A 26,681-nucleotide genomic window follows, 5' to 3' on the forward strand; every position below is an offset into this window, starting at 1 on the left:
TTGCTTGATCTTGTGTAGTACTATTTTAAAAAGTAAAGAAAACCTTTGATTTTACTTTTTAATTTTTATTACACACTACATAATATACTACATGGTACATAATACACTGCATATCCTTCTAGCAGGTGTAGATGCGCATAACTGAGTTATTTTTCATCAATCAGGAAAATGCTTCCTTAGTCAATGTTCTCCAAACCCTGAAAAACAGTTTAAAAAGGAAAACATGAGAATTCTATTCCCGTCCAAGATGTACATGTACTCTTATTTCTATTGTCACCAAATGGCATTCTCTGTTATTAAAGGACGTACTTTCACATCCCACATTTCTCTAACTGGAACAAAATGGACTGAATTTTATAATCACTACAGTAAGAAATAATATAATGACTTCTAGTTTTCATTTTCTGACAGCAGCAAATATATCACTTTATATGAAAAGACCCTTCCCCCAATCAGAACTAATGTCAAGCAACAATTTACCATTTAGATCCTTCTATAAAGCACTCTCAGAGAGTCAGAGGACAGTAGGCAAAACCATTTTACAAAATAACAGCCAACATGAGAAAGATATTAATAGCTTCATTCCACTTTTTTACAGATGAAAAAAGGAGGCTCAGAGAGGTTAAAAGTCTCTTGCTTAAGTCAGTAAGGAAGCAGCAGAGCCAGAATTCAAGTTCAAGGCCCCCCCGCAACTCCAGAACTCTTGCCCTGTGTAAGCATGACACTATTTATTCAGAAGACCCACTATCTCACTCAGTTCACAACCAAATATGTCAGAAACTATAAAGTAAAAGATTAATCAGTGATGACATTTCACCCAGGTGTTAAAATAACACAGTAATACTACTGCAGGGAGAATCACCTTGAGAAAAATTAAAATTGTAGAGTCCTAGGAACCACCTTGCAGAAATCCTTAATTCATTTGGTCTGGCCAGGGGCCTGGGAATCTGCATTTTACTCATATGCCAGATAATTCTTTCTTTCTTTTTTTTTTTTTTAAGGAGTACAGACATCTTATTTTTTTACACTCATCATGCCATGAATTCATAAGGAATAAGTTCCAGCAGCTCAGGCTCCTTTCCATAGATTCTCACAAAGTATGCTTTTCTGGGTGGAGCAGGCTTCAGTTGAACCCAAGTACTTTTCTCTTTAGCTTCTTCTTTTTCTGATCATTTTCCTTCACACCTTTCAGGAAGCTACTCGGCTTTTACAGTGCTTAATGTGGTCAATACGTATATTAGTTCGTACTGAATCCTGCCCTTGTTTATAACAGTGCCCACCACATGCTGGGTAACACTGTAGACTCTTCCACTTTTGCCAAGTTAACATTTATGTGACATTCCTTTTTGAACAGTGCCCATTTCCCTTGATGTCTACAATATCACCTTTCTTGTATATTCACACATATGTGGTCAAAGGAACAACTCCATGTTTTCTAAAAAGGCCTAGAGAACATACAGTGTTGCCTCTCCTCTTTCCCTTTGTGTTGGTCATTTTGGCGAATTACTGGAAGATGGCCGTTCCAGCCAAAAGCTGCCAGATGATTCTGACGGTTATTCTTCAACCATACTTTGAGAAATACTGCTCTAGATGAGAAGACAGCTATCATCACGTTCTTTAGATTAGATTCTCAAATTACACTACACTGAGAGGTAGACTGCCCAGGTTGAGTCCTCATAGTATTATCTAATCAGTGACCCTCTGTTCTCTCATCCATAAAATGGAATTAATGTTTACCTAGGTTCACTGTGAGGAATAAATGAGCAAAGAGAAAATGTAAAAAAGTAAAATTTTTTAAAAGAATAATGAGGATCAACTCCTACAACATATTTGAACATACCATTAGATTAAAACATATGAAAACACTACTACTTGGCCATTTTTCACCTACAAAAACAGCAATTTTACATGATTCAATCAAATATAAAATTATAGTGATTCTTTACATATGTATGATATTTGTGCAGTAATTGGCAAAACAATGGAGTAAAGAGCACATTTGTGAAATAGGCCCATGTGTATGTGGAAATTTAGTTTACTAAAGTGGTATTTCAAATAAAAAAATGAACTGTTCTATAAATGTATAATTGTGACAACTAGCTATCTATTGCAAAGAAAGGAAAGTTAAATCCTGGCTTCACATTATATCCCCCAAAATGACCTGCAGATGGGTCAAAGCACTAAATGTAAAAAAGGAAAGAAATTGTAACAGTATTTGGAGAAATTGGAAGGACATATTTTTATAATCTTGGGTAGGAAAGTCATTTGTAAGCAAGACATAAATCCCAAAATCCAGAATGATAAAATATAAACTGAACATCAGAATTAAAGACTACTATCTGATGAAAGACATCATAAAGTAATAAAGACAAATAGGACACTGGGAAAAATAGTTGTACATATAAAAGAGACAAAAGATGAAGATCCATAATATATAAAGAAATCCTATAACTCAGCAAGAAGAGCACAAGCAAAGTATAGAGGCAAACAATTCACAGAAAAAGAAATACAAACGATCAGGCTGTTCAAACTCACTAATAGACAAGAAAATGCTAATTAAATTAGCATTGTAAGCCTCTGGCAAAACAGTACCGAACCCACCTCCACCCTGACAGGTGGCTAGCACCAGAGCCATCTTACCTTTGACACATAGTAACGATTAACTCCAGAGACTCGCCTATCTCTTTCCATCAAAGTCCACTGATATGAATAATAGGCAACCCTTTTTTCCTACAATAAAAAGAAACCATTATTGTGGTTTTTAAATGAGTGACCCAATGGAGGAATATTAGAACTTTAAGAAGTGACATTCTAGAAAAATAGCATCATCACTGAAATAAAAACCAAATTAACAATATAAAGCCAGGATCCTAAAAAAAATCGGACCAGTAAACTTTCGAATTACGATGGTAACCGTGACTGTCAGGCAAGGCGTCCGGCGGGGCCTCTAGTCCCGCTTCCCACATAAGAACACAGGATGTGGCTAGGCCAAAAAGGAAGACCCACGGAGACATAGGTAGGGGAGTCATACCACTATAGTCTCACTGGAGGCTGGAGTCACATGACATGCGACCTGCTGTCCGCTTTGCTGCCAACCAACGGACTCTCCTCCACTCTCCTTCACTCTCCTCCTCTCTCCTCGACTTCCCTCTGTAGCCGCGGCAGTTATATTAGTGGCCCATGGCTCAATGGTTACAGCTGACGGCCAAATAGCCACAGCCGACAGCCATCTACTACCCGAGCCAGCACCCCTGCACATGAGGCCGAGAGCCTGGAAACTGCTCTCTGGGGCTCTGTCCCCACACTCCACCCCTACAGGGTCTCACCTCACAATCTACGTGACATGCGTCTTCCGCGAGGGTCCCTGTGCTAGGAGCCTGGAGGTGAATGTAATATCATGGACACAGCCAGGCTCTCTGGACACAACACAGCCAGGCTCTCTGGACACAGCCAGGGTTTCTCAGGGCACCACCAGTCCTTCTGGGCACAGCCAGACTTCCTGGGCTTCTTAGGGTACCACCCGTCTCCCCGGGCACAGCCAGGGCCACTCAGGGAACCGCCACTCTCTCTGGGCACAGCCAGACTTCCTGGGCTTCTTAGGGTACCACCCGTCTCCCCGGGCACAGCCAGGGCCACTCAGGGAACCGCCACTCTCTCTGGGCACAGCCAGACTTCCTGGGCTCAGCCAGGGCTCTCAGGGCACTGCCACTCTCTCTGGGCCTCTCAGGGTACCGTGCTGGAACAACAGCGACTCACAGTCAAGGTGCTTACATATTCTCGATGGCAGCCGGTCAAGACACAAAAGCAATTATCTGCCAGTTCCACCACATGGTGGTACGTTTCCAAGCAGTCAGTCAAGTGGTCCATAGTCTTGCTGGTGGCTGGGTTGGAGACACAGGAAGCAGGATCCACAGGATCTGCAACCTGCCGTCCACTTTTCTACCAGCCAACCAACCTCACTTGCTAGCTGCAATCCGCGCTTGCTAGCTCAGCCACCATCTTCTTTCTAACCCCCATTTTCTGCTAGCGTAGCCACAGCAGTTATATTAGTGGCCAATGGCTCACTGGTTACAGCTGACGGCCAGCTGGCCACAGCTGATGGACATCCAATCACAGTTGATGGCCATTTACTACCCCAGTGAGCACCTTTCCATGTGAGTGCGAGAGCCTGGAAACTGCACTCCTGGCTCTGTCCCCACAGTAACCTTTACACATTCTATTTTAACCAACATTACTCCCCCACCCCGTTTAAAGACATGTTTGCTTTTGGGACCCTAATGAGAACAAAACAACATCTGTAGGTCACACGTAAAGGGCAATCACAAAAACAAAAAGCAAATATATTTATACTCTGTACGCTAGAGATGATGTGAAGAACTAGGAAGGGGGAAATTAGAATGCTGAAAAACAGGATCTTGCGGTAAATTCCTAACGGCTTGCAAGAAAAAGTGGGGGATAAAAAGTGGCAAGGTAAAAACCTAACTAAGGGTGGGGAAGAAGTAAAGAACGAGAAGCTACGAAGATATGAATAGGAGGAGTTAGAATCAAAATCGAGCAAGAAAGATTAGAAATCGGAGGGAGTGGGGGCAAGACTGACGCCTCCTTCCTCTGCCTAGGAGCTTGGACCTACTTCTTCTCTCTTACCTTTCCAGCCACCGAATCTCTCTCTACTCGGCCCTCTGGCTCATTCTTCTCCACCCAGTAACTAGCTGTTTGTTGCTAGAGCACAGTGTGGTTTCCATCGGGCTTCATTCCGCAAGCCTCCGCTCATAGGCAATACGAAAAAAGGGGAGGGCTGACCTTGGTATTCCCCATTTCGGACAGAGGCTCCGGATGCTAATGGCCTCCCTACTCCACCGCCCATTGCGTAACGTCAATCTGCGGAGACAACGGCCCGGAGAAGACACCTTACCTTGCCCCCATTAGTGAACCTGTGGATGTGCGCAGTGGCCACTCCGGGGATGAGTAAGCATGCGCCCATAACGGCGATCCCGGGGAGAATCTCGAACCACATCGCGGCACGATTACCAAGGCCAAACAAACAATAACTTCCAGGACCCTTAAAAGTGACCAGGCTTCGGTCGCTTCCCAGTAAGCCCCGCGGCAGCCCGCGGCTGGGCGGGGTCACGTACTCCTCCGAAGGAAACGACGGGGTCCGACAGGGTTCAAGAGTGTCACGCTCTTGCACTCTCGCATCCCCATTCTTCCGCAGTCCTCTTTCCGTAGCCCATTTTCTTCTCCTGACTCTCCGCGGAGAGCACTACGTGTACTGACGGGAAGCGACCCAGCGCAACCCAGAACACCGCAGCCGTTTCGGAGCTCGGGACTCAAAAATGGCAGAGCAACTTTCTCCAGGAAAGGCGACAGACCAGGTGTGCACCTTCCTGTTCAAAAAGCCGGGTCAAAAAGGGGCTGCAGGCCGCCGGAAGCGCCTGTTCTGCGATCAAGAGCCCGGAGACAGCAGTAGCAGTGACGAAGGCAGCACTGTGGTTCGCCCGGAAAAGAAGCGAGCGACCCACAATCCGATGATACAGAAGACCCGCAGCAGTGGGAAACAGAAAGCGGCTTACGGCGACTTGAGTAGCGAGGAGGAGGAGGAGAAGAACGAGCCCTTGAGTCTCGGTGTGGTCTACAAGTCCACCCGCTCGGCGAAACCCGTGGGGCCAGAGGATATGGGGGCGACTGCTGTCTACGAGCTAGACACGGAGAAGGAGCGTGACGCACAAGCCATCTTTGAGCGCAGCCAGAAGATCCAGGAAGAGTTGAGAGGCAAGGAGGATGACAAGATCTATCGGGGTATCAATAACTACCAGAAATACATGAAGCCCAAGGATACGTCTATGGGCAATGCTTCCTCTGGAATGGTGCGGAAGGGCCCCATCCGGGCTCCCGAGCATCTGCGTGCCACTGTGCGCTGGGATTACCAGCCTGACATTTGTAAAGACTACAAGGAGACTGGCTTTTGCGGCTTCGGCGACAGCTGCAAATTCCTCCATGATCGTTCAGATTACAAGCATGGGTGGCAGATCGAACGTGAGCTTGATGAGGGTCGCTATGGTGTCTATGAGGACGAAAACTATGAAGTAGGAAGCGATGATGAGGAAATACCATTCAAGTGTTTGATCTGTCGCCAGACCTTCCAAAACCCAGTTGTCACCAAGTGTAGGCATTATTTCTGCGAGAGCTGTGCGCTGCAGCATTTCCGCACCACCCCGCGCTGCTATGTCTGTGACCAGCAGACCAATGGCGTCTTCAATCCAGCGAAAGAAGTGATTTCTAAACTGGAGAAATATCGAGCTGCAGAAGAGGGTGGTACTTCCGATTTCCCAGAAGACCCGGATGAGGGTCCAATTCCCATTACTTAGTTTTCTCATTATTCTCCAATCTCAAAATAAATATTTTGGAAATTTTAATTGGTGTCCTTCCTTCCTAGGGAAAGTGACAGGAAAAAACAGGTGGTGAAGTAGGGTCCTGCATAGATGGCTTACAGAAGCATCGAGGTAGGTATAATCTGGATTTTTACTGGTATAAATGCCTGTGTATAACTTTTCAGAACCCTTTGGCATAAATTATGGGAATGGGAGTTCAAAAAGAGCTAGAATTTGCTTGAAATAACCAAAGCTCTGATGAAAAGAAAAACCGAATCTATTTTATCACATTTCTGTATCACTTAATAATTTATGAAAGTACTTTCATGCATTATTTCTATTGGGAGACTGTGCTAATTCAAAGTACACCCCAACCAAGGGGGAAAGGTGGGTGGATGAATTGGGTTGGGGGACTGGTGGCTAGCACCACAGAGTGCATGTATGGAAAATGGTCCTTGTTCCCCTTGAAGCACCTGTAGTAACCCCTCCTAACATGGATGATTGAAGTGATCTATGCTGTGCTGTGCAATATGATACCACTGGCTTGGGACTGTGGAACACTTGAAATGTGGTCGGTAGCCACCGTCTTGGACATTGCAGTTCTAGACTAAACTTGCGAACGTGCAGGGGTCAAAAATCTAGTATTTTATAATCCATTGTCTGAAACTATCTGTCCTCACAGATCATGCCCTATTAAAGTTAATCTATGTCGCTGCCTTCCCAATTAGTTTGTGAACTCCTCAGTGACTAGCCCAGTGTTTGGCATATAATAAGCACTTAATAAATAAATGCAGAGAATTTTCAAAAGGGGATTGGGGCCAAAGACTTGAATCCAAGCTGAGGAGCTTTGACTATATTCTGTAGGTAATGGGGAGATAGAAGAGTTTTGGGAAAAGGAACACAATCAGACTTTTTTAATGTTACTGTGTTGCAGGCTATCAGGTAGATTGCAGGGAGATGGATGACAAGAGGCAGGGAGTCCAGGTAAGCCAAATTACCAGTAAATTTTTATTGATCTGGCTAGAATTTGGGTTGATCCCAGGATACAGATGCAAAAATAAACTGTGGGTTAAGTTGGATGTTTTGTTTTTTATTCACATTCATCCATTTAAGGATATCCTTTATGCAACTACTCTGTGTCAGGCACTGTGCTTGGCATACAGCATATTATTAAACAAAATGGACACAGCCCCTGTCCTCATGGAGCTAGACATCAGTGACAGGTGTGATGAGTACAAGAAAAAAAGTGCACTGGGTTGATCTCTCAGGAATAACCCAATCCCAGCTTTAGAGGAGTTCAGAATCATAAACTCACTTAATGCAATGTGATACATTCTACAACAACAATGTGTAAAATGTACTGGGGATAAATGAGATACATGAGAAATCTACTAGAAAAAAGGGCTTAAGAAAGCATCACACAAGAAACAGCATTGAGAAACAGGAAAGAGGACATTGTAGAGGCAGATGAAGAAAAAGGAGCATACACTGCCATGGAAAACAAAGGAAAAGAGTATTCTTAAAAAGTGTCATGGAAAGAAATATGGCAATAAGTAGCAAAAGAATCATTAAAATGGTTCATTTAAAAAAATATTCCTGATAATTTACACTAAAAAGTTGTTCAAAACTAGGATAAAGTTGTATGGAAAAAGATAGACATTGATGGTGAACACACAATGGGATTTATAGATGATGTAATGCAGAATTGTACACCTGAAATCTATGTAATTTTACTAACAATTGTCACCCCAATAAATTTAATAAAGAAAAGACATTGCATAGAAAAATGTCTAATAATCATAAAATGGGAACATTGCTTATTTTTGATGGCGTGATTCTAGGGAATTGGTTACTGTTCTCTTTGGACTTTTCTGTCTCACTTGAATTTTTAGACTTTTAACGTTATGTTTAAATAAATAGTAAGTTATATTTCTGGGGGGAAAAGAAAAATGTATACATTGAATTGTTATATAAGCTGGGAGAAAGGGTCCAGGAGAAAACGATGAAAGGGAAAGAAAGCTGCTGATAACTAAGTTCTAAATTCTAAGGTAGCTAGAACCTAGAAGTGATGGGATTAAAGGCATAAATCAAGAAATTAGTCTTAAAGAACTCAGAGAAAGAACGGGAGAAAGATAACATTTCTCTACTACTACACAGGTTTTTAAATTCCTGTCTGAATCTTAAGAAAATATACAAAATATATGCAAATGAGTATTCTTAGGATCCACAACTTTCAGCAGATTCTTTTTTATTTTTTTAAATTATTATTATTTTTTTTTTATGTTGGGGGACAGTGTGTTTTTCCAGGGCCCATCAGCTCCAAGTCGTTGTCCTTCAATCTAGTTGTGGAGGGTGCAGCTCAGCTCCAACTCCAGTCACCATTTTCAATCTCTAGTTGCAGGGGGTGCAGCCCACCATCCCATGCACAAATTGAACCGGCAACCTTGTTGTTAAGAGCTCTCGGTCTAACCAACTGAGCCATCCGGCCGCCCCTCCAGAAGCTCAGTGGCAGCTCCTTGTCTTCAATCTAGTTGTGGAGGGCGCAGCTCACTGGCCCATGTGGGAATCGAAACGGCAACCCTGTTAAGAGCTCACTCTCTAACCAAATGAGCCATCTAGCCACCCAAGCAGATTTTTAAAGGGATCATAACTCCACAAAAGTGAATAACTCAATAGTGTACTCAAGGTATTTTTCTTGTTTACAAGTTTATGATTACATTTTTAAAAGTCAGAACTGCTTTTTATCACCCTTAATCAAATAGTGCAACTTCATTTCAGAGGTGGAAACTAAATAGTGTTCTCTTTTTTAAAAATATTTTTTTTTACATTTTTCAGTTACAGTTCACATATAATACTATATTACCTTCAGGTGTGCAACACGGAGATTAGACATTTATATAATTTACGAAGTGATCACCCCAATAAATCCAGTACCTATCTGACACCACACTTCCTTAATACAATACTACTGACTATATACCCCATGCTGTACTCTACATGCCCATGACTATTTTGTAACTACCAATTTGTACCTCTTAATCCGTTGCCCCCTTCATGTACCCCCCCAACATTCCCCTAATCCGACAACCACAAAAATGCTCTCTGTCTCTATGAATTCGTTTTTCTTTTGATCGTTCATTTCACATATTCTCTAGATTCCACACATAAGTGAAATCATAGGACATTTGTCTTTCTCTGTCTGACTTAATTCCACTCAGCACAATACCCTCTAGATCCATCTGGGTTGTACCAGATGGCAAGATTTCATTCTTTTTTTTTCAGGGGGGGGGATGGTAAGCCACACAGTATTTATTTCTTGTGCATCCCTATTACGTGTTTAAAATCACCATATCCACTTCTTTTTTTTTTAGCAAGTTAATAAAGTTTATTATCAGGATATAATCCAATGGTTTTGATGTTCTTATTGTGACCATTTTTTTAAACATTTTTTTTATTAATTTCAGGTGTACAAAACAATGTAATAGTTAAACATTTATCATTTATATCCCTCACACACTGATAACCCCCCTCCCTCCATCTACTACCACTCTGAGATCACATTCAGCCATTACATTTCCACTGCCTCTATTCCTAATGCTGTACTCCACGTCTTCTAACCAATATATATATATATATATATATATATATATATATATATATATATATATATATAAAAAATTGTACTTGACATTCATTATTGCTCAGCTTCAGCTTCAGGTGTACAGTGCAGTGGTCAAACATCTACATTATCCCTGAGGTGGTCTCCCTAATGAGACAAGTGTCCATCGGATACCCTACAAAATCTTTACAACATTATTGATTACATGCCCCGAAATGACTTTCGTATCACCATGACAATCTTCTGGTTACCGATTGTACTTTCTAATCCCTTCACCTTTCCCCTTATCCCCACCCCACCCCCATCTAGAAACCCTCAGTTTTCCCTCTCTCTCTGATACTTTCTCATTCGTTCATTCATTTATTCTTTTCGTTAGATTCCACATATAATTGAGATCATATGGTATTTGTCGTTCTCTGTCTGATTTATTTCACTAAACATAATGTTCTCTAGGTCCATCCATATTGTTGCAAATGGTAAGATTTCATTCTTCTTTATGGCTGCATAATACTCCATTGTATAAATGTACCACATTTTCTTAATCCAGTCATCTACCGATGGGCATTTCGGTTGTTTCCATGTCTTAGCTATTGTGTATAGTACTGCAATAAACATAGGAGTGCATAAAGATTTTTGAATTGGAGTTTTGGATTTCTCCGGATAGATACCTAGGAGTGGAATTACTGGATCATAGGGTAGTTCCATTTTCAGATTGTTGAGATATCTCCATACTGTTTTCCATAGTGGCTGCACCAATCTGCAATCCCACCAACAGTGCACAAGCATTCCCTTTATTCCACATCCACGCCAGCACTTGTTGTTTGTTGATTTATTGATGATAGCCATTTTGACTGGGGTGAGGTGGTATCTCATTGTGGTTTTTATTTGCATTTCTCTGATGGTTAGTGAGGTTGAGCATTTCTTCATATGTCTGTTTGCCATCTGTATGTCCTTTTTAGAAAAATGTCTCTTCAAGTCCTCTGCCCATTTTTTAATTGGATCGTTTGTTTTTTTGGAGTTGAGTTGACTGAGTTTTTCATAGATTTGTGATATTAATCCCTTATCATATATATCATTGGCAAATATCTTTTCCCATTAGGTAGTATCCCTTCTTGTTTTATTGATGGTTTCCTTTGCTGTGAAAAAACTTTTTAGTTTGATATAATCCCACATGTTTATTTTTTCTCTTAGTTCCCTCGCGCGAGGGTATATATCAGTAAAAATCTTACTCCGGGTAATGTCTGTGAAGTTTCTTCCTATATTTTCTTCTAGGTATTTTATGGTTTCAGATCTTACATTTAAGTCTTTAAGCCATTTTGAATTTATTTTTGTATATGGTGTAAGGAGGTGGTCCAGCTTCATTTTTTTGCATGTGTCTGTCCAGGTTTCCCAGCACCATTTATTGAATAGACTGTCTTTACTCCATCGTACATTCTTGCTTCCATTGTCGTAGATTAAATGGCCATATAGGCGTGGATTTATTTCTGGACTCTCTATTCTGTTCCATTGATCTATGTGTCTGTTTTTATGCCAGTACCATGCTGTTTTGATTACTGTAGCCTTGTAGTATAATTTGAAGTCAGGTATTGTTCTACCTCCCACTTTGTTCTTATTTCTCAAGATTGCCTTTGCTATTCGGGGTCTTTTATGCTCCCATATAAATTTTAGGATTATATGTTCTATTTCTGTGAAAAACGACGTTGGTAGTTTGATAGGAATTGCGTTGAATATGTATATTGCCTTAGGCAGTATGGACATTTTAACTATATTAATTCTTCCTATCCATGAACATGATATGTGTTTCCATCTATTTATATCTTCCTTCATTCCTTTCTTCAGTGTCTTATAATTTTCTGAGTACAGATCTTTTACTTCTTTGGTTAAATTGATTCCCAGGTATTTTATAGTCTTTGGAGCGATTGTAAATGGGATTGTTTTTTTAATTTCTCCTTCTGATGTTTTATTATTGGTATATACAAATGCAACTGATTTCTGAATATTAATTTTGTATCCTGCTACTTTACTAAATTCATCTATCAGCTCTAATAGCTTCTTGGTGGAGTCTTTAGGGTTCTCTATATATAGTATCATATCATCTGCATACAATGATAACTTTACTTCCTCCTTACCAATTTGGATGCCTTTTATTTCTTTTTCTTGTCTGATTGCTGTGGCTAGAACTTACAGCACTATGTTGAATAAAAGCGGAGATAGTGGGCAACCTTGCCTTGTTCCTGATCTTAGGGGGAATGGTTTTAGCTTTTCCCCATTGAGTATGATGTTAGCTGTGGGTTTGTCATATATGGCCTTTATTATGTTGAGATATGATCCCTCTATTCCCACTTTCTTAAGGGTTTTTATCATAAATGGCTGTTGGATTTTATCAAATGCTTTTTCTGCATCTATTGATATGATCATGTGATTTTTATTTTTCATTTTGTTAATGTGGTATATCACATTAATTGATTTGCGGATGTTGAACCACCCTTGCATCCCAGGGATGAATCCCACTTGATCATGGTGTATGATCTTTTTAATGTATTGCTGAATTCTGTTCACTAATATTTTGTTGAGGATTTTTGCATCTATGTTCATTAGAGATATCGGCCTGTAGTTTTCTTTTTCTGTGGCGTCTTTGTCTGATTTTCGGATCAGGGTGATAGTGGCTTCGTAAAAAGTGTTTGGGAGTCTTCCTTCCTTCTGGATTTTTTGGAAGAGCTTGAGGAGAATAGGTGATAATTCTTTTTTGAACGTTTTGTAAAATTCACCTGTAAAGCCATCTGGTCCAGGGCTTTTGTTTGTTGGGAGTCTGGTGATTACTGATTCAATTTCCGTGGTGGTAATCAGTCTATTCATGTTTTCTGTTTCTTCTTGAGTTGGCCTTGGAAGGTTGTACGCCTCTAGAAAATTGTCCATTTCTTCCAAATTGTCAAATTTGTTGGCATATAGTTGCTCATAGTAACTTCTTAAAACTTTTTGTATTTCTGCGGTGTCCGTTGTCACTTCTCCTCTTTCATTTCTGATTTTATTAATTTGGGTCCTCTCTCTCTTTTTTTTAATGAGTCTGGCTAAAGGTTTGTCGATTTTGTTTATCTTCTCTAAGAACCAACTCTCGGATTCATTGATCTTTTGTATTGTTTTTCTGGTTTCTATTTCATTTATTTCTGCTCTGATCTTTATTATCTCCTTCCTTGTGCTACCTTTGGGCTTATTTTGCTGTTCTTTTTCCAAATCCCTTAAATGTGAAGATAAACTGTTGATTAGTGATGTTGCTTGTTTCTTTAAGTAGGCCTGCAAAACTATGAATTTCCCTCTTAGGACTGCTTTCGCGGCATCCCATAGATTTTGGGTCGTCGTGTTTTCATTTTCGTTTGTCTCGAGATATCTTTTGATTTCTTCCTTGATCTCCTGCTTGAACCATTCATTATTTAGTAATAAGTTATTCAGCCTCCATGAATTGGTGTGTCTTCCACTTTTTTTCCTGTAGTTCATTTCTAATTTCATAGCATTGTGATCAGAGAAGACAATTGATATGATTTCAATTTTCTTAAATTTATCAAGACTTGTTTTGTGGCCTAACATATGGTTTATCTTGGAAAATGTTCCATGTGCACTTGAGAAAAACGTGTATTTTGCAGCATTGGGGTGAAATGTTCTGAAAATATAGATTAAATCCAAGTGGTCCAATGTATCATTTAAGGCTGTTGTTTCCATATTGATTTTCTGTCTGGAAGACCTGTCCCTTGTTGTCAGAGGTGTGTTGAAGTCCCCTAATATGATAGTGTTACTGTTGATCTCTGTCTTTATGTCAGTCAGTACCTGTTTTATATATTTAGGTGCTCTTATGTTGGGTGCATAGATGTTTACTAGGGTTATGTCCTCTTGTCGGATCGATCCCTTTATTATTATATATGCCCATCATTATCTTTTAATATGTTCTTCATTTTAAAGTCTATTTTGTCAGATATATGTATTGCAACTCCAGCTTTTTTCTCGTTTCCATTTGCATGAAATATCTTACTCCAACCCTTCACTTTCAGCCTGTGTGTGTCTTTTGTTCTGAGGTGAGTCTCTTGTATACAGCATATACAAGGGTCTTGCTTTCTTATCCAGTCAGCCACCCTATGTCTCTTGATTGGAGCATTTAATCCATTTACATTTAAAGTGATTATTGATAGGTACATAGTTATTGCCATTTTTAAATTTGTAGTTAGGTTGTTTTGATCTTTCTCCTATTTACAGAAGTCCTTTTAGTATTTCTTGCAATGCTGGCTTGGTGGTAATAAATTCCTTTAGCTTATTTTTTTCTGGAAAGCTCTTTATCTCTCCATCAACTTTAAATGATAGCCTTGCTGGATAAAGCAATCTAGGTTGTAGGCCTTTGTTTTCCATCACTTTGAGTATCTCCTGCCACTCCCTCCTGGCCTTCAATGTTTCTGTAGAAAAATCATTTGATAGTCTTATGGGAGTTCCCTTGTATGTAACCCTCCGTCTTTCTCTTGCTGCTTTTAGGATTCTCTCTTTGTCTTGAAGCTTTGCCATTTTAACTATAATGTGTCTTGGTGTGGACCTGTGTGGGTTTATCCTGGTTGGAACTCTCTGCACTTCCTGGGCTTGTATGTTGGTTTCCTTCATCAGGTTGGGGAAGTTTTCAGACATTATTACTTCAAATATGTTCTCAATCCCTTGCTTACTCTCTTCACCTTCTGGTATTCCTATGATGCGCATGTTGTTGCGCTTGATGTTATCCCAGAGGTCTCTTAAGCCATCCTCATTGTTTTTTATTCTTTTTTCTTTCTGTTGTTCCGTTTGTGTGATCTCTGCTAACTTGTCTTCTAAGTCGCTGATTTGATCCTCTGCTTCATCTAACCTGCTGGTAATTCCTTCAAGTGAGTTCTTAATTTCGGTAATTGTGTTCTTTAGTTCTAACTGGTTGTTCGTTATGATTTGTACATCCTTCTTTATGTCTTCTCTAAGCTCCTTAAACATTCTTATCACCAGTGTTCTGAACTCTGTCTCTGAAAGGTTGGTTATGTCTACTTCATTTGGTTCCAGTTGTGGAGGCTTCTTCTGTTCTTTTATTTGGGACGTGTATCTTTGTTTCCCCATTCTGGTTGACTCTCTGTGTTTATTTTGATATATTAGGTAGATCCCCTAGAGTTCTTAGTTCTTGCTAGGTTATCTTATGTAGTATGTGTCCTTTATATTTGACGCGCACCACGTCATCTTTCTCCTCTGCGAGTGCTCCAAAGGTGACTCTTGTGTTGTGCACACTGTCCCGTTCAAGAAGATCTTCAATTGCTTTTTGCTTGTGAGTAGGTGGGGTTAACTCCTGGGCTGACCCGTTGTGAGACTTGACTCTGCCCCCCGCAGGGCGCTCTGCTGCGTGAGGGTTGACCACCCAAATGTGGTTTGGCCTCTATGGGCTCCAGTGCCTGCAGAGAACCCCCTCTGGGTGTGTGACCTTCAGGTTAAACCCGGCAGCACGCTGGTTTGGTCTGGAGTTGGCCCCTGGATATGCTGAATCCCGTGCCTCTCAAGCTGGGCCCCGGCAGGGCAGTTTCAGAACAAAGCAAATCACCACGCACAACAGCAACAACAACAACAAAGAAAAAAATCAAATACATTCACATGCAAAAAGACCCCATAACCCCCACTCGACACAGGCAAAGATATCAAAGATATAAAGACAAAGCAAAACAAAACAAAACAAAGCAAAACAAAAAGCAGCGACAGTCTCGGCCTAAGCCTACCAAGCAATGTCCAGGTTGTCCTCTGCTGTACCAAAGAGCCCCCTGCTTATTGCGCAGGCAGAGCCGGTCACCTGGTGCCCAGAGTGACTTTGGGACTGCAGACTTAAATGCGTGGGCCTGAGGGGTCTGGATGATAGTTTTTACAAAGTCAGTGCAGTTTCTGCCCTTGCCTGCACGTATGCACACTGAGAGTAGCACCACCAGCCCCGTGTCCAGTACTCCTGAGTCTTAGGGCACTTCTTCAGTGTGTGTGTGTATGGGGGTGTGGGGGCGGGAGATTTCTGATCTGCTGAAAGCCCAGAGCTGCGCCTGCCTTACTGCTGATCTCTGGGTGTGTCTCTGCAGTTGCACTTGCCCCGCCCTAGGCAGGCCAGAAAGGGTTGGGGCTGGGGATGGAGGGGTCTTCTCTCTCCCAGCCCAGCCGAGCGTCACCCTCTTCCCGCAGGCCAGAAAAGGTGGTGGCTGGGGGTGGAGGAGTCTCTTCTCTCCTAGCCCAGCCAAAATCACACACTTCCCAGTCTCCCTGGGTCAGGGCTGCCTGTCAGGCTTCCCAGAGCCTGAGCACTACTATGGCTCCTCTGTAATGTGACACTACTCCTCAGTTCAGGGGCCAGTTTCAGTCTCTGGAAGGGCGGGGCGGGGGAGGGGCCCAGGTATGGAGTCTGTGTTGTTTGTCTGCCCCAGGGCCCACTGGCCGCCCTCCCGGTGGGAGAAATCAGCCGTGGAAAGCAGGGAAAGAGACCACCTCCTGGTCTCTGTGCTCTCCGTTCCACCTTTGGATCCCGTGCGTGCCCGGAACTGCGGGTGCCACCGCGGTTTTCGGCGCCGCCGGGTGAGACTCCACCGCGGGCTGGGATTTCCCGGCTGCTGCCGGCCGCGCGTTTTCACTCCGTTCCCTTCCTTCCTTCCCGTGCTCGCCCAATTAGTGCACCTTCAAGTAATCCTTAGCTTCAAGTAATCCACGAATCTCTTAGCTGTTCTGTGTGATGAGCAAAGAGTTCTTTGATGGGTTATAGGTCCTGTTTGTAATAAGATCCGGAGGAGAACTCAGAAAGTGCGCCCTGCTACCGCCATTCCTATCGAAGGCTTCTGTACCACAGTTTCTTAATCCAGTCATCTACCTATGGGCATTTCGGTCATTTCCATGTCTTGGCTATTGTTTATCGCGGTGCATAAATTTTTTCGAATTAGAGTTTTGGATTTCTCCAGATAGATATATAGGAGTGGAATTGCTGGGTCATAAGGTAGTTGCATTTTCATATTTTTGAGATACCTCCATACTGTTTTCCATAGTGGCTGCACCAATCTGCAAGCCCACCAACAGTGCACAAGGGTTCCCTTTTCTCCACATCAGCACCAGCACTTGCTGTTTGTTGATTTATTGATGATAGCCATTTTGACTGAGGTGAGGTAGTATCTCATTGTGGTTTTTATTTGCATTTCTCTGATGATTAGTGAGGTTGAGCATTGTTTCATATGTCTGTTGGCCATCTGTATGTCCTTTTTAGAAAAATGTCTCTTCATGTCCTCTGCCTATTTTTTAATTGGGCTGTTTGTTGTTTTGAAGTTATGTTGAGTGAGTTTTTTAATAAATTTGGGATATTAACCCCTTGTCGGATATATCATTGGCAAATATCTTCTTCCATTCAGTAGGATCCCTTGTTTTATTGATGGTTTCCTTTGCTGTGAAAAAACTTCTTAGTTTGATATAATCCCACATATTTATTTTTTCTCTTACTTCCCTTGACCGAGGGTATATATCAGTAAAAATCTTACTAAGGGTAATGTCTGTAAAGTTTCTTCTTATATTACCTTCTAGTTATGGTTTCAGATCTTACATTTAAGTCTTTAATCCATTTTGAATTTATTCTTGTATGTGGTGTAAGGAGGTAGTCCAGCTTCATTTTTTTGCATGTGTCTGTCCAGGTTTCCCAGCACCATTTATTGAATAGACTGTCTTTACCCCAATGTAAATTCTTGCTTCCATTGTCATAGATTAAATGACCAGATAGGCATGGATTTATTTCTGGACTCTCTATTCTGTTTCATTGATCTATGTGTCTGTTTTTATGCCAGTACCATGCTGTTTTGATTACTGTAGATTATATGTTCTATTTCTGTGAAAAATGTCCTTGGTAATTTGAAGGGAATTGCGTTGAATCTGCCTTACGCAGTATGGACATTTTAATGATATTAATTCTTCCTATCCATGAGCATGGTATGTGTTTCCATCTATTTGTATCTTCTTTGATTTCTCTCTTCAATGTCTTATGATTTCCTGAGTATAGATCTTTCACTTCTTTCGTTAAATTTATTCCCAGGTATTTTATAGTCTTGGAAGCAATTGTGAATGGGACTGTTTTCTTAATTTCTCTTTCTGATATTTAATTGTAGGTATATACAAATGAAACATATTTCTGAATATTAATTTTGTATCCTGCTACTTTACTAAATTCATTTATCAGTTCTAATAGTTTTTTGGTGGAGTCTTTAGGGTTCTTTATATATAGTATCATGTCTTCTGCATATAATGACAATTTTGCTTCCTCCTTACCAATTTTGATGCCTTTTATTTCTTTTTCTTGTCTAATTGCTGCGGCTAGAACTTCCAGCACTATGTTGAATAGAAGTGGAGAAAGTGGGCAACCTTACCTTGTTCCTAATCTTAAGGGGAATGGTGATAGCTTTTCCCCATTGAGTATGATGTTAGCTGTGGGTTTATCATACCTGGACTTTATTTTGTTGAAATATGGTTCCTAGTTCCCACTTTCTTAAGAGTTTTTATCATAAATGTCTGCTGGATTTTGTCAAATGCTTTTTCTGCCTCTATTGATATGATCATATGATTATTATTTTTCATTTTTTTAATGTGCTGTATCACTGTAATTGATTTTCGGATGTTGAACCACACTTGCATACCAGGAATGAATCCCACTTGATCATGGTGTATGATCTTTTTAATGTATTGCTGAATTCTGTTCACTAATATTTTGTTGAGGGTTTTTGCATCTATGTTCATTAGGGATATCGGCCTGTAATTTTCTTTTTTTCTAATGTCTTTGTCTGATTTTGGGATCAGGCTGATAGTGGCCTTGTAAAAAGTGTTTAGGAGGCTTCCTTCCTTCTGGATTTTTTGGAATAGGTTGAGTAGAATAGGTGACAATTGTTTGTTTGAATGTTTTGTAAAATTCACCTGTAAAGCCATCTGGTCCGGGGCTTTTGTTTGTTGGGAGCTTGTTGATTACTGATTCAATTTCCCTGGTGGTAATCAGTCTATTCAGGTTTTCCGTTTCTTCTTGAGTTAGCATTGGAAGGTTATATGCTTCTAGAAAATTGTCCATTTCTTCCAGATTATCTCATTTGTTGGCATATAGTAGCTCATAATAATTTCTTAAAATTTTTCATAGTTCTGTGGTGTCTGTTTGGTCCTCTCTCTCTTTTCGTTGATGAGTCTGGCTAAAAGATTGTCGATTTTGTTTATCTTCTCTAAAAACCAGCTCTTGGATTCATTGATCTTTCATTTTTGGGGGGTTTTTTTTGGTCTCTATTTCATTTATTTCTGCTCTCATCTTTATTATCTGCTTCCTTGTACTACCTTTGGGCTTATTTTGCTGTTCTATTTCCAGATCCCTTAAGTGTGAAGATAAACTGTTGATTAGTGATTTTTCTTGTTTCTTTAGGTAAGCCTGCAGTGCTATGAATTTCCCTCTTAGGACTGCTTTCGCTGCATCCCATAGATTTTGGGTCATTGTGTTTTCATTTTTGTTGGTCTCGAGATATCTTTTGATTTCTTCCTTGTTCTCATGGTTGACCTATTCATTATTTAGTAACATGTTATCCAGCCTCCATGTATTTGTGTGTCTTCCAGTTTTTTTTCCTGTGGTTGATTTCTAATTTCATAGCACTTTGATCAAGAAGACACTTGATATGATTTCAATTTTCTTAAATTTATCAAGACTTGTTTTGTGGCCTAATATGTGGTCTATCATGGAAATAGTTCCATGTGCACTTGAGAAGAACGTGTATTCTGCAGCTTTGGGGTGAAATCCTCTGAAATATCAATTAAATCCAACTCGTCCAATGTGTCACGAGGCCATTGTTTCCATATTGATCTTCTGTCTGGAAGACCTGTCCCTTGTTGTCAGAGGTGTGTTGAAGTCCCTTACTATGAGAATGTTACTGTTGATCTCTGTCTTTATGTCAGTCAATATCTGCTTCATATATTTTGGTGCTCCTGTGTTGGGCACATAGGTGTTTACTAGGGTTATGTCCTCTTGTCAGATTCATTGCTTTATTATTATGTAGTGCCCATCTTTGTGTTTTAATATATTCTTCATTTGAAAGTCTATTTTGTCACATATAAGTATTGTAACTCCAGTTTTTTTCTGATTTCCATTTGCATGAAATATCTTACTCCAACCTTTCACTTTCAATCTGTGTGTGTCTTTTGATCTGAGGTGAATCTCTCGTATACAGTATATGCAAGGTCTTGCTTTCTTATCCACTCAGCCACCCTATGTCTTTTGATGGAAGCATTTAATCCATTTACATTACAGTGATTTTTGATTATTGCCATTGTTTTATTTGTAGTTAGATTGTTTTCATCTTCTATTTACAGAAGTCCTTTTAATATTTCCTGCAATGCTGTCTTGGTGGTAATAAATTCCTTTAGTTTATTGTTTTCTGGGAAGCTCTTTATCTCTCCTTCAATTTTAAATGATAGCCTTGCTGGATAAAGGAATCTAGGTTGTAGGCCTTTGTTGTTCATCACTTTGAATACCTCCTGCCACTCTTTCCTGGACTGCAAAGTGTCTGTAGAAAAGTAATTTGATAGTCTTATTGGAGTTCCCTTGTATATAACCCGCCGTCTTTCTCTTGCTGCTTTTAGGATTCTCTCTTTGTGTTTAACCTTTGCCATTTTAACTATAATGTGTCTTGGTGTGGACTTGTTTGGGTTTAACCTGGTTGGAACTCTCTACACTTCCTGGGCTTGTATGCTGGTTAGGGAAGTTTTCAGTCATTATTACTTTAAATATGTTCTTGATCCTTCGCTCCCTCTCTTCACCTTCTGGTATTCGTATGATGTGCATGTTGTTGCACTTGATGTTATCCCACAGGTCTCTTAAACCATTTTCATTGTTTTTTATTCTTTTTTCTTTTTGTTGTTCCGTTTGGGTGATCTCTGCTAACTTGTCTTCTAAATCGCTGATTCTGTCCTCTGCCTTATCTAAGCTGCTGTCAATTCCTTCCAGTGTGTTCTTTATTTCAGTTATTGTATTCTTTAGTTCTAACTGGTTTGTTTCTTATAATTTCTCTATCCTTTTTTATGTCATAACTAAGCTCCTTAAACATTCTTATCATCAGTGTTCTGAACTCTGTCTCTGATAGGTTGGTTACCTCTATTTCATTCAGTTCCAATTCTGGAGGTTTATTGTGTTCTTTTATTTGGGACATGTTTCTTTGTTTCCCCATTCCGGCTGACTCTCTATGTTTGCTTCGATGGATAGGTAGATCCCCTAGGGTTATTTTTTTATTTTTTTATTTTTGCTGGGTTCTTATGTAGTATGTGTCCTTTATGTTTGACTTGCACCACTTCCTTTTTCTCCTGTGCATGTGCTCCAAAGGTGACCCTTATATTGTGTATATTATCCTGTTAAATTTGAACTTTAATTGCTTTTGGCTTGTCCGTAGGTGGGATTGACTGCTAGGCTGACTAGTTGTGAGACTTGGCTCTGCCCACAGTGGATAATCTCCTGCATGAGGGTTCACCATTCAAATGAGGCTTGACCCCCATGGGCTCTTGTGCCTGTAGAGAATTCCCTCTGGGTGTGTCACTTGTAGGTCAGACCCGGTAATACTCTGGTTTGGTCTGGAGTTGGACTCTGTGTGTGTTGAATGTTGTGCCTCTTGGGCTGGGCCCTGGTGTAGGGCAATTTCAAAACAAAGCAAATCACCAAGCACAACAACAACAACAAAGAAGAAACCAAATACACTGACATGTAAAAATAACCAATAACCCACACTCAACACAAGCAAAAACATCAAAAAAACAAAAACAAAACAAAAACAGCAGCACCAGTCTTGGCTGAAGCCCACCAAGTAATCTCCAGGTTGTCCTATGCTGTACCTCTGCGTCTTGTGCAGGCAGAGCCGGTCACTTGGTGCCCAGAGTGACCCTGGGACTTCCAGTTCTAGATGAGTGGGCTATGGGGTCTGGATGGTAGATTTTACAAAGTCAGTGCAGTTTCTGCTCTTGCCTGCACATACGCACATTCAGAGTAACCCAGCCAGCCCTGTGCCCAGGTCTCCTAAGTCTTTAGGACACGTCTTCAGTGTGTGTGTGTGTGTGTGTGTGTGTGTGTGTGTGTGTGTGTGGAGGGCGTGAGATTTCTGAGCTGCTAAAAGCCCCGAGTTGCCTCTGCCACCTGCTGCTGATCCATGGGAGTGTTTTCACAGTTGTAATTGCCCTGCCCTAGGCAGCCCAGAAAGGGTGGAGGCTAGGGATGGAGGAGTCTCCTCTTTCCAAGCCCAGCAGTGTAACACTCTTCCCGTAGGCCAGAAAAGGTGGGGGCTGGGGATGGAGGAGTCTTCTGTCTCCGAGCCCAGCAGTGTCACACTCTTCCCAGCCTCTTACCTGGATCAGAGCAGCAAGTCGGCTCTTCCCAGGTTCTGAGTGCCAGGGCTCCCCTGTAATCTGGCATTACTCCTCATTTCAGGGGCCAGCTTGAGTCTCTGGAAGGGCGGGGGTAGGATCGGAAGAGTGAGGAGAGGGGCCCAGGTAAGGTATTTCCATCCTTTGTCCGACCTAGGGTCCCCCTGGAGGTCTCAGCTGAGGTTACTGCTTCAGATGCTGGATACGCTGCTCTCTCGGCAGGAGAGATCAGCTGTAGGACACAGGGAAAGAGCCCACCTCTTGGTTCTTGTGGTCTTTGTTCTGTCCTGGGACCCCCTGGGTCTCCGCAGCCACGGATGCGGGCCGCGTCTCCACTCTGCTCCCTTCCCTCTTCCCCTGCTCCCCCAGTTGGCCAACCTTCAAGTTATCCTCATAGGACTCTCTTAGCTGTTCTCTGTGATGAGCAGAGAGTACTTTGATGGGTTATAGATGTTCAATTTGTGGTAAGTTCCAGAGGAGAACTCAAGAAGACCACCTCGCTGCTGCCATTCCTATGACGTCACTCTCATTCTTTTTTTACGGCTGAGTACTATTCCATTATATATATATGTACCTCCTCTTCTTTATCCATTCAGCCATTCAGGGATACCCAGGTTGCCTCCATATCTTGGCTATTATAGATAATGCCGCAGTGAACATAAGGATGCACATGTCCCTTCAAAGTAGTGTTTTGTGTTTCTTTGGACAAATACCCAGAAGTGGGATTACTGGGTCCTTCTTTCTCTCTTGTTATAGCCTTTGTTTTAAAGTCTATTTTGTATAAGTATTGCTACATTAGCTTTTTGTTTTCATTTCCATTTTCATGAAATACCTTTTTGTCCATACTTTTACTTTTACTTTCAGTCTGTGTGTATCTTTCGATCTGAAGTCTCTTGTAGGAAACATTTATAAGGGTTTTGTTTTTTTATCCATTCAGCCACCCTATGTCTTTTGATTAGAGCATTTAATCCATTTACACTGAAAATAATTGTTGATAGATATGTAGTTATGGATATTTTATTATTCATATTTTTTATCTTGTTCTTAAAGAAATCCCTTTAACATTTCTTGTAATACTGGTTTGGTGGTGATGAACTCTTAGCTTTTTCTGGTCTGGGAAGCTGTTTATCTATCCTTCGATTCACAATGATAGCTTTGCTGGGTAGAGTTGTAGGTCCTTGCTTTTCATATTTCTTGCTTTGAATATTTCATGCCAATCCCCTCAGGCCTGCAAAGTTTCTGTAGAAAAATCAGCTGAGTTTTATGGGAGCTCCCTTGTAGGTAACTAACTGGATTTCTCTTGCTGCTTTTAAGATTCTCTCTTTGTCTTTAATCATTGGAATTTTAATTATTATGTGTCTTCATCTTGGTCTCTTTGGGTTCATCATGTTTGGGACTCTCTGTGCTACCTGGATGTCTCTGTCTATTTCCTTCACCAGATTAGGGAAGTTTACAGTCATTGTTTCAAGAAATAGATTTTCAATTGCTTGCTTTCTCTCTTCTTCTTCTGGTATCCCTATGATGTGAATGTTGGTATGCCCCTGAAGCTATCATTTTTGGACTCTTTTCTTTTTGCTGTTCTGAATGGGTGTTTTCTGTTATTTTATCTTCCATTGCTGATTCGATCCTCTGCTTCATCTAATCTGTTGATTCCCTGTAATGTATTCTTCATTTCTGTTATTGTATTGTTCATTTCTGACTGGTTCTTTATTATGTTTTCTATCTCCATTTTTATGTTTCCTGTCTCTTTGTTGATGTTCTCCCTGAGATCATTGAGTATCCTTATAACCAGTATTTGGAACTCCGTGTCTGGTGGTTTACTTGTCTCCCTTTGTTCACTTCTTTTTCTGGAGCTTTGTTTTGTTCTTTCTTTCTTTCGTTTTTTTTTTTTTTCCCCCGATGGCCTGATAAGCCTTCCTCTTTTTCAGGAGATTTTCTAGAACCAAAGGGATCTTTTTTCTTTACTCTTCCTCCGCCATTTTCCAATGCTGCTCTTTTTTTTTTAATTAAAGTTTATTGGGGTGACAATTATTACTCAAGTTACATAGATTTCAGGTGTACAACTCTGTAATACATTATCTATAAATCCCATTGTGTGTTCACCACCCAGAGTCAGTTCTCCTTCCATCACTATATATTTGATGCCCTTACCCTCATCTCCCACCCCCCACCCTCCTCACCCTCTGGTAACCACTAAACTATTGTCTGTGTCTATGAGTATTTGTTTCTCATTTGCTTGTCTTATTCTTTTGTTGTTTTTGGTTCATATACCACGTATCAGTGAAATCATACGGTTCTCTGCTTTCTCTGTCTGACTTATTTCGCTTAGCATTATAATCTCAAGATTCATCCATGTTGTCACAAATGTTCCTATTTCATCTTTTCTTACCGCCGAATAGTATTCCATTGTGTATATATACAACAACTTCTTTATCCATTCATCAATCGAAGGACATTTTGGTTGTTTCCATGTCTTGGCCACCATAAATAAAGCTGCAGTGAACATTGGAGCACACTTGTCTTTATGGATAAATGTTTTCAGATTTTTTGGGGTAGATCCCCAAGAGAGGAATTGCTGAGTCATATGGTAATTCTATTCTTAATTTTTTGAGGAACCTCCACACTGCCTTCCATAGTGGGTGCACCAGTCTGCATTCCCATCAACAGTGTATGAGGGTTCCTTTTTCTCCACAGCCTCTCCAACACTTGTTACTATTTGTCTTGTTGATGATAGCCATTCTAACTGGGGTAAGATGATATCTCATTGTGGTTTTTTTTTTTTTCTCATTAAACTTTGTTTTAATGGGTCTCAAAATTCTGTGACAGATTTTTGGTCAAGTTGTTTCCATTAAAAAGTACTGATTTTAAAAACTAATAACTTAAAAACTGCCACACAAAAAAACAAATGGTCCACAAAACATTCTCCTTTCCTTCTGAAGGTTTTACGATGCATTGTAATCATTAACCAGTCTTTTACTATTACACTTAAATGGCCAATTGAGACAAACAGTTCTGAGACCGTTCTTCCACCACTGATTAAGACTGGGGTGGCAGGTATAGGGGATAATATTCATTTAGCCTTCTGAGCTTTCTGGGCAGACTTGGTAACCTTGCCAGCTCCAGCTGCTTTCTTGTCCACTGCTTTGATGACACCCACGGCAACTGTCTGTCTCATGTCACGAACAGCAAAGCGACCAAGAGGAGGGTAGTCAGAGAAGCTCTCAACACACATGGGTTTCCCAGGAACCATGTCAACGATGGCAGCATCACCAGATTTCAAAAACTTGGGGCCATCTTCCAGCTTTTTCCCTGAACGACGATCAATCTTCTCCTTCAGCTCAGCAAATTTGCAAGCAATGTGAGCTGTGTGACAATCAAGGACAGGTGCATATCCGGCACTGATTTGGCCTGGATGGTTCAGGATAATCACCTGAGCAGTGAAGCCAGCTGCCTCCATTGGTGGGTCATTTTTGCTGTTGTTAAGGTCCGGAATTGTCCCCCTCAGACAGACAGAGAACCCGCACAATAATGCAAGTCACACAGCGAGGTTTATTTCCAGCCGGCTGGGGTCCGAGTCTCTGCCCGACGCAGCGGGTTTTAACAAGGACCCCAGACACTTAAAGCCAAGGGGTTATATAGCATTTTCAAGGCTTTCCATAGCTTCTGAGAGTACTAGATAAACTTACAGGACTTACATAGCTTCAAAGAGTATAAGATTTACTACAGGACAAGGAGACCAGGAGTATAAGATAAGCTACAGGACTTGCATAGCTTCAAAGAGTATAAGATTTACTACAGGACAAGGAGACCAGGAGTATAAGATAAGCTACAGGACTTCTAGTCTCCATGCTGCAACTGCCCACATCCTGGAATTTTATAATTATGTTGTTTCAGGCTAGGGGCTGTTAACCCTGACCTAAAGATAGCAGTTCACATGCTAACAGTCTCTTACATTTCCCCCCTGTGTGTTGTTCATAATGAGGAATCTTGCTCATGTACGGGCCAGCCGTAGAGGTCCTCACGAGTGGGCACTGTCTCATACTGTTGTCTTAGGACCATGAGCTGGACGGTATTAACACGATCTTTTACAAAATTAATAAGCTTGTTTAATATGCAAGGGCCCAAGGTTAGAATAAGCACAAGCAAGATAATTGGGCCCACTAAGGTAGATACTAAGGTGGTGAGCCAGGGAGATCTGTTAAACCAAGCCTCAAACCAGTTCTCCTGAGCTTCCCTTTCCCGTTTTCTCTTAGCTAACCCTTCTCTCACCTTTGCCATGGATTCTTTTA

The 26,681-nt window shown here is 40.9% G+C and overlaps 3 protein-coding genes and 1 pseudogene across 3 annotated transcripts; 1 reads left to right on the top strand and 3 right to left on the bottom strand.

Annotated features, from left to right (window-relative positions):
- Positions 1 to 49: 49 nt before the first annotated feature.
- On the bottom strand, positions 50 to 5,121 carry NDUFA1 (NADH:ubiquinone oxidoreductase subunit A1). The gene is made up of 3 exons (XM_033102887.1): positions 4,913 to 5,121; positions 2,641 to 2,730; positions 50 to 197 (listed from the first exon to the last, which is right to left on the bottom strand). The coding sequence occupies exons 1-3, from the start codon at positions 5,012 to 5,014 to the stop codon at positions 177 to 179; spliced, it is 213 nt and encodes a 70-aa protein (XP_032958778.1). The 5' UTR covers positions 5,015 to 5,121; the 3' UTR covers positions 50 to 176.
- LOC117020386 (60S ribosomal protein L21-like) lies at positions 209 to 1,852 on the bottom strand (annotated as a pseudogene).
- A 50-nt stretch (positions 5,122 to 5,171) lies between the features above and the next one.
- RNF113A (ring finger protein 113A) lies at positions 5,172 to 7,799 on the top strand. The gene has a single exon (XM_033102830.1). It carries the CDS (start codon positions 5,334 to 5,336, stop codon positions 6,363 to 6,365), a length of 1,032 nt encoding a protein of 343 aa, XP_032958721.1. The 5' UTR covers positions 5,172 to 5,333; the 3' UTR covers positions 6,366 to 7,799.
- Positions 7,800 to 25,447: 17,648 nt separating this feature from the next.
- Positions 25,448 to 25,863, bottom strand: LOC117020394 (elongation factor 1-alpha 1-like). The gene has a single exon (XM_033102854.1). It carries the CDS (start codon positions 25,847 to 25,849, stop codon positions 25,463 to 25,465), a length of 387 nt encoding a protein of 128 aa, XP_032958745.1. The 5' UTR covers positions 25,850 to 25,863; the 3' UTR covers positions 25,448 to 25,462.
- Positions 25,864 to 26,681: the final 818 nt, after the last annotated feature.

This window comes from Rhinolophus ferrumequinum, chromosome X (assembly GCF_004115265.2).
Source record: "Rhinolophus ferrumequinum isolate MPI-CBG mRhiFer1 chromosome X, mRhiFer1_v1.p, whole genome shotgun sequence".
NCBI lineage: Eukaryota > Metazoa > Chordata > Mammalia > Chiroptera > Rhinolophidae > Rhinolophus > Rhinolophus ferrumequinum.

Bases quoted from the DNA above. Each gene is read 5' to 3' on its own strand.
- NDUFA1 (XM_033102887.1), bottom strand. From the start codon at position 5,014: ATGTGGTTCGAGATTCTCCCCGGGATCGCCGTTATGGGCGCATGCTTA. The intron at 2,731-4,912 runs GTAAGGTGTCTT...TTTTTATTGTAG, and splicing joins GGTTCACTAATGGGGGCAAG to GAAAAAAGGGTTGCCTATTA. The intron at 198-2,640 runs GTAAGATGGCTC...ACTGTTTTTCAG, and splicing joins ATCGTTACTATGTGTCAAAG to GGTTTGGAGAACATTGACTA.
- RNF113A (XM_033102830.1), top strand. From the start codon at position 5,334: ATGGCAGAGCAACTTTCTCCAGGAAAGGCGACAGACCAGGTGTGCACC.
- LOC117020394 (XM_033102854.1), bottom strand. From the start codon at position 25,849: ATGGAGGCAGCTGGCTTCACTGCTCAGGTGATTATCCTGAACCATCCA.